Source organism: Rhinoderma darwinii, chromosome 2 (genome assembly GCF_050947455.1).
Source record: "Rhinoderma darwinii isolate aRhiDar2 chromosome 2, aRhiDar2.hap1, whole genome shotgun sequence".
Classification (NCBI taxonomy): Eukaryota; Metazoa; Chordata; class Amphibia; order Anura; family Rhinodermatidae; genus Rhinoderma; species Rhinoderma darwinii.
In genome coordinates, this window is record NC_134688.1 from 191,402,494 (window position 1) to 191,408,493 (window position 6,000).

At 46.0% G+C, this 6,000-nt stretch overlaps 1 protein-coding gene across 2 annotated transcripts in view; it reads right to left on the minus strand.

Annotated features, from left to right (window-relative positions):
- SH3RF3 (SH3 domain containing ring finger 3) overlaps window positions 1-5,753 on the minus strand; it is a 437,353-nt gene extending 431,600 nt beyond the window's left edge. Inside the window, exon 1 of one of the 2 annotated variants that reach the window (XM_075852650.1) lies at window positions 4,385-5,753. In XM_075852650.1, coding sequence (XP_075708765.1) covers window positions 4,385-4,924 — 540 coding nt within the window. In that variant the 5' untranslated portion in view covers window positions 4,925-5,753. The remainder of the gene's footprint in view (window positions 1-4,384) is intronic. The other variant, XM_075852652.1, reaches the window with a different exon arrangement.
- Window positions 5,754-6,000: the final 247 nt, after the last annotated feature.

Here is a 6,000-nt window from a genome sequence, read left to right on the forward strand (position 1 = left end):
CCGCACATGCTATTCCCTGCCCAGCGGTACTCACTGTCCAGGGTGCTGAAATAGTTACTACCGATCAGTGCAGCCCCTTAACTCTTTCAGCACCCTGGACAGAGACTACCGCTGGACAGGGAATACCATGCCCGGCGCTCACAATATAGATTAATGGTTCATTTTTTTAAAAAAGCGCAAAAAAAAAAAAAGTTACTACTTACCCAGAACTCCCTGCTTCTTCCTCAAGTCCAGCCTCCTGAGATGACGTTTCAGACCATGTGACCGCTGCAGCCAATCACAGGCTGCAGCGGTCAAATGGACTGCCGTGTCATCCATGGAGGTCGGACTGGATGTCAGAGGAGGGACGCGTCACCAACACAACGGCCGGGGTACGTATGAACTTATTATTCTTAATATCGCTGCTTTACAGCAATGATCAGCAGCCTCTTCTCCCTATCAGTGCTGACAGAGAGAAGGGGCTGCCGATAAGTGCAGTGCAGTATCTGTCTGAATGTGTACCTCTGCCCGCCCGGCTGTTGGTAGGCAACGGCTCCGTCACACACGGATGCCTTCCGTGTGCCTTCAGTTTTTTTGACTGCCCCATTGACTTGCATGGGCCTCACGGTCACGGAATCTCGGACCAAAGTAGGACATGCTCTACTTTTGTCGGAACGGAGCAACGGGACCGTCAAGAAAACTGAAGCGTGCATGGCCCCATTGAAATGAATGGGTCAGGGTGCTAACCCTGAAGAAAAAGACTGAAGTAGGCATGAAGCCTAGTGATATAGGAACAGGGCTACACGGTGTCGATCGGCCTGTCCATGCGCACCCTACTCCTGACTGTAAGGGAAATTTACAGTATTACCATATCATGGCAGTGCAGTGTGGTAGTAACTATTGGATGTTATGTTATGACCTATAATTCTGTGTGTAAATGTTCAATTCTCCAGGTTACCATTACAACATATGCTGTAGTACAGTATGGCTGGCATGGGGTTACACTGTACATAATAAAATCCCCATTTTATCTTACATGTAAGTAAAGAAGAGATAGTTGTAAGGACAAAATCATCCAAGCCTGTAGTGTGCGAACATATTTTACTGTAACTATTCAGGTACATGGCCTGGCCGCCGGGTAAAAGCTGGAGAAACAGATCCGTGTTATTTGGACACTAGAAAACAGCCACGTCACCTGAATGCACGCGCCTGAAAACTACCACGAACTTATCATTATAGCATTTTCTCAGTAAGGGTATGTTCACACGGCTTATTTTTAGACGTTTTTCGGGCCATAAACGCCCGAAAAACGGCTAAAAATACAGAGGCTGAAGGCCACCAAACAAGTGCATGTCACTTCTTGAGACGTTTTTGGAGTCATTTTTCATTGTCGCAATAGAAAAACAGCTCCAAAAACTACAGTAAAAAAACGCATCAAAAAACGCTTGATGCATAAAAACCGGCTGAAAATCAGAGGCTGTTTTCCCTTGAAAACAGCTCCGTATTTTACAGCCGTTTTTTGTTTGCCGTGTGAACATACCCTTAGGAATATTCTCACAAACCCTTCATTGAAAAAGCAAAACGTGCATTCCAAAAATGTGGATGAAAGTCATACAGTCAGTAAAGTCACCAGCAATCAAATAGTATACAGTAGAAACACGTGGCCAACGGATTGCTCTAAATTTTGTACAAAGTTGATATTCTACTAATCACATGTAATATTATTTTTAATTAAACACATTTAATGATAAAAAATTACTTTTATTGAAAAAAAAATGCAGTTTCACTTCTGCAGCTTCTATGTATCACAGTACACAGAAGCTGCAGAAAACCATTCAGAGCCAAATCCATCAGTGAGCAGACAGCGGCTCCTGTGTGCTCCTGAGCCATTTTCTAAGCGTGTCTGGCACTGATATGGGTGGCAATGCATGGCTGGTGCAGATGTAAGGGAACACTGTGTGGCTTGAGCTCTTATCAGGGGCACTGTCATGGGTGGCATTGTGTAGGTGGCACAGTATGAGTTCTATTTTAAGCACCATATTGAAGCAATACAGGAAGAACTGTTACTATGTTATGCCTGGTGCAGAACATGACTGATATTCTCTTTGGTCATGCCCTGCCTCCTCAGGCCCTGAACTACACATAACACAATGGAGGAGATATACCAAAATTGGTGCAAAGGAAAAGTGGCATAGTTGCCCATGGCAACCAATCAGATTCCACATCTCATTTTTCAAAGGCCTTTTGGTAACTAAAAGCAGCCACCTAATTGGTTGCCATGGGCAACTTCTCCACATTTCCTTTCCACCAGTTTTGATATATCTCCCCCAGTGTATCAGTTTTGCTCATGGTGTTTTTTTAAAGCGGTATTCCCACCTAAGACATTTATTACCATAAATGTCTGTTTACTAAACTCCAGTGAACTGGAATAGACATAGTTGTATGCACGTGCGGCCACCTCATCTCGTCTTCTATGGAGTGCTACACAGCGGACCCCCACTCTCCTGATTGGTAGTAGTGTCAGAAGTTGAACCCTCACCTATAAGACATTTATTACATATACTGTCGTATCCATTAGTTTAGTGCACAATCTATAAACCATTAGTGTCCTCCAAATCAACATTTAATGGCTGTCTATAACCAAGTCATACTACTTTCTCATCTGATTCCCCGAGAGGGCCAGGCCTGCGTTGGATAAAGTGTTGGATAAAGCATTCATTGGAGGGAATATATCAAAAGGTTGATAAAAAAGCATTAAAAAGTCGCTAAATTTGTTGCACGCCATAGTTTACAACTTTTTGCGCACCACTTTCCGAGAGTGGCAATAAAAGAGACAGGGTGTAGCCAAAGGGGTGGGACTACCACTGGCACTATAGATTTATCATAATTTACACCATAAACTGGCGTAAGTTATGGTGCAAATTTACAAATGCTAATAGCAGGCATAGATTTGCAGTTCTGTTGCATGAACAGCCATAGATGCATCAAATACATTAGAAGGTGTGTACCTCTTAATATATTTGGCGCATTTTGCACCAACGTACATTTAAAACGCCAGTCTAAATATATTTGCCCCATTGTGTTTTTTTTCACTAACTTCCTATTCTACTACATACACAAAGATCAAGATGTAGGGCTTTACCGCTGACCCATCTAAACAGTTTCTCCAGGACTGGTGGGGTCCGAGGGGATACAGTGTGTCTGTGTATGGAACCACTTGATATGGCATAAAAAAACAAGAAGCTTCACTTTAATCAGAAGCCAATGCACTTAAGAATTTTCTGCTGGCACCTAAGTGGACAGTAATGATACCAAGCCCTGGCAAAGACACTGAGCTGAGGGGCACTTACTATACCATATTCATACAACATGACACAATGGCATATGGGGCATCTGATACCTCTATGGCACAGGTGCCACATGATGTTGTGCTGTATAATTCCACGCAACAAATACCACTGAAAAGGCACTACTCAACACCAGATCTGCAAAATACAAACAATACCTTTTATTTCTCCTATCTATGATTTTTCATCAACTGTCAGAGAGAGTCTTGGTACTGAAATCATCCAGGTTGACTAATGTTAGACAGGACAGGGTTAATAATTCAATAATGTAATGAAAAATCATTCTGTAATTACATGCCACCATGACAGATGGCTATAATGACCTCTCAGAACAAGAAGATGCAACCCATTACTGGAGGAGGACACGTGCCCATGGGTGTGACGAGTTGTTAGCACCCACAAGAGGGTTATAGGCACAGTGACGCCATCTGAGGAGGTGACTGTCTCCTAAGGGTGACAAGACCAGGCATCTGTACATCTCCAGATGCTGTAGGACCAGATGTCACATCACAAGGCTGCGGCTGGCATGCTGGGACTGGTACTGATCATCCAGAATATGCCAACCACATCACGCCAAGCCACTAGTCATCTATAGACATACCACCTGGGACCAGGCATAGAACAGAGCTGGTACTGCCTTACTTCTACTCACTCTAGTGAATGAACACATTAGCTCCTATTTACCAGCAAGGTTTCACATGGCACAGTAGTTCTGTATGCCACTTGACACATTTAGATCTTTCCCTGCATTGGCCGCAGTGGCATTGTAAGTGGGGTAACACTATGGCACTGTGATGTGGGCACACAGCTGTATTCTAGAGATATAAGACTTTTACTATTGATAAATGAATCTGCAGCACGCTGGGTGCAGGTGTGCTGGTATATACAGCCTGGCACTACTCTGGTGCAGTTATGAATAACACCAAGATGCCAGCCACTACGGGCACAGCTACAATGCACAATACCAGGTCACTCACATGGCATCAGCAGGACAGGTGCCACATCCTGCGCTTAGCGGGTACACAAAGCAAGTAAGATCAGTAACATCTGGCACATACCTTGGCTAGGAGGAGGGCATTTTGGCTGGCAGCAGCCAGTTCCCTCAGGTTTGGAGTGCAGACAGTGCTGTGTGGGTGAGTCCCTGGGGTACCTCCAGTGGCAGAACATCCTGGGCTATGGTTGTTGCTGTTGTTACTGCCAGCACAATGGTGCCCGCCTGCAGTGGGGCTCCCAGTGGGGCTATTTCTGGGTCTCTGCCGGATACCATCCAGAAGCCGGACCAGCAGAATGTTAGCGGGTAAATCATCTACCCCACACTCCACCAGGATGCGGCACTCCGGGCAGCGCAGCTCGTTCCTGGAGCTGACGATGCTCTGCAGGCAGCGGCGGCAGAAGGTGTGCTGGCACGGGAGCACCCGGGCAGTAGTGTCCAGCCTCTCCAGGCACACGGAGCACTCCAGCAGATCCAGCAGCGAGGACTCGTCCATGTCTGCCCCTTCTCTCCTGCCTCCCCTCTCCCGTCTCCTCTCCTCCTCTTCCCCCTTTGATGTCTTCTGTGGTCCCTTAGAGGTGCACAGCCAGGAAGCCCCGAGGAGCATCTAGAACAGCCGACGGGGGCACACGCCAAGCAGGGAAATTTACAAGTCAGCAGCAGCCATCAAGTCCGCAGTCCTGGACAATGGTTGGCAGTACCTCACATGGGCCACTGAAGTTCCTTCCCCTTCATAGAAAAACAAAGCATTCCCTCATTCTTCCCACATCACCTACTCGGTGCCAGCCCGTAACTTCTTGTCACAAGGAGCACTGCCAGCCCATGCCAAGAGGGCAGCCCGCGGGTACCATTCCTCTGCTGGGTAAACCTGTAATATCTCCTGGATGTGATCAGCGGGACATGTGCCAGTACAAGCAGGCAGCCAGCATGGTGGTGGGTTCTTCTTGTGACCTGTCCCTCACCCCCTCTGCTGCTATTCCACACTGCAGCTCCATAGCGAGCTGTGTAACCGGATAACACAGCCAGCCTCTGAGCGGGGAGGAGCCGCCTGTCAGCGCCAGGGGAAGAAGAAGCTATTGCCAAACACTAATCCGGGACGCCAGATGTTTCTCCTCTGGTCAGCAGGGAGAATAGTGCACAATCTGGAGGAGGATCGGAGGGAAAACACTCCAATCCATAATGCACAATGATCACAGACACCTCTCCTTATATACCTCCCTATAACAATTATCATGGGCAAAGGGCAAACACCAAAACTGGCACACTTTACAAAAAACAATTACAAAATGATCAAACAAAGATATTGTTCAAATAAGTACATAATAAATGAGGGGCTATTTAAAGAGGACCGGTCACCTCTCTTCACATGTCTCTTTTAGTAAATACTTGTATTCCACATATTTTCTTAGAACTCTGTTTTGTGCCGTTCCTCTGTTATTCCTCCTAGAGACTTGTGAATAAATTGACAGCTGGGTGTAACCATCCCCTTGTCTCTGCACAGTCTCCCTCTGTCAGCACTGATTGGACATTGTCAGAATATGTAGGGACACGCCCCCCAACTGGAAACACCTAGTTGTCAATTTATTCATACATTTCTGAGAGGAATAACAGAGGAATAGCACAAGAGTTCTAAGAAAAGATGCTCCAGAATTGTTATTTCATGGGAAATACAATCATTTACTA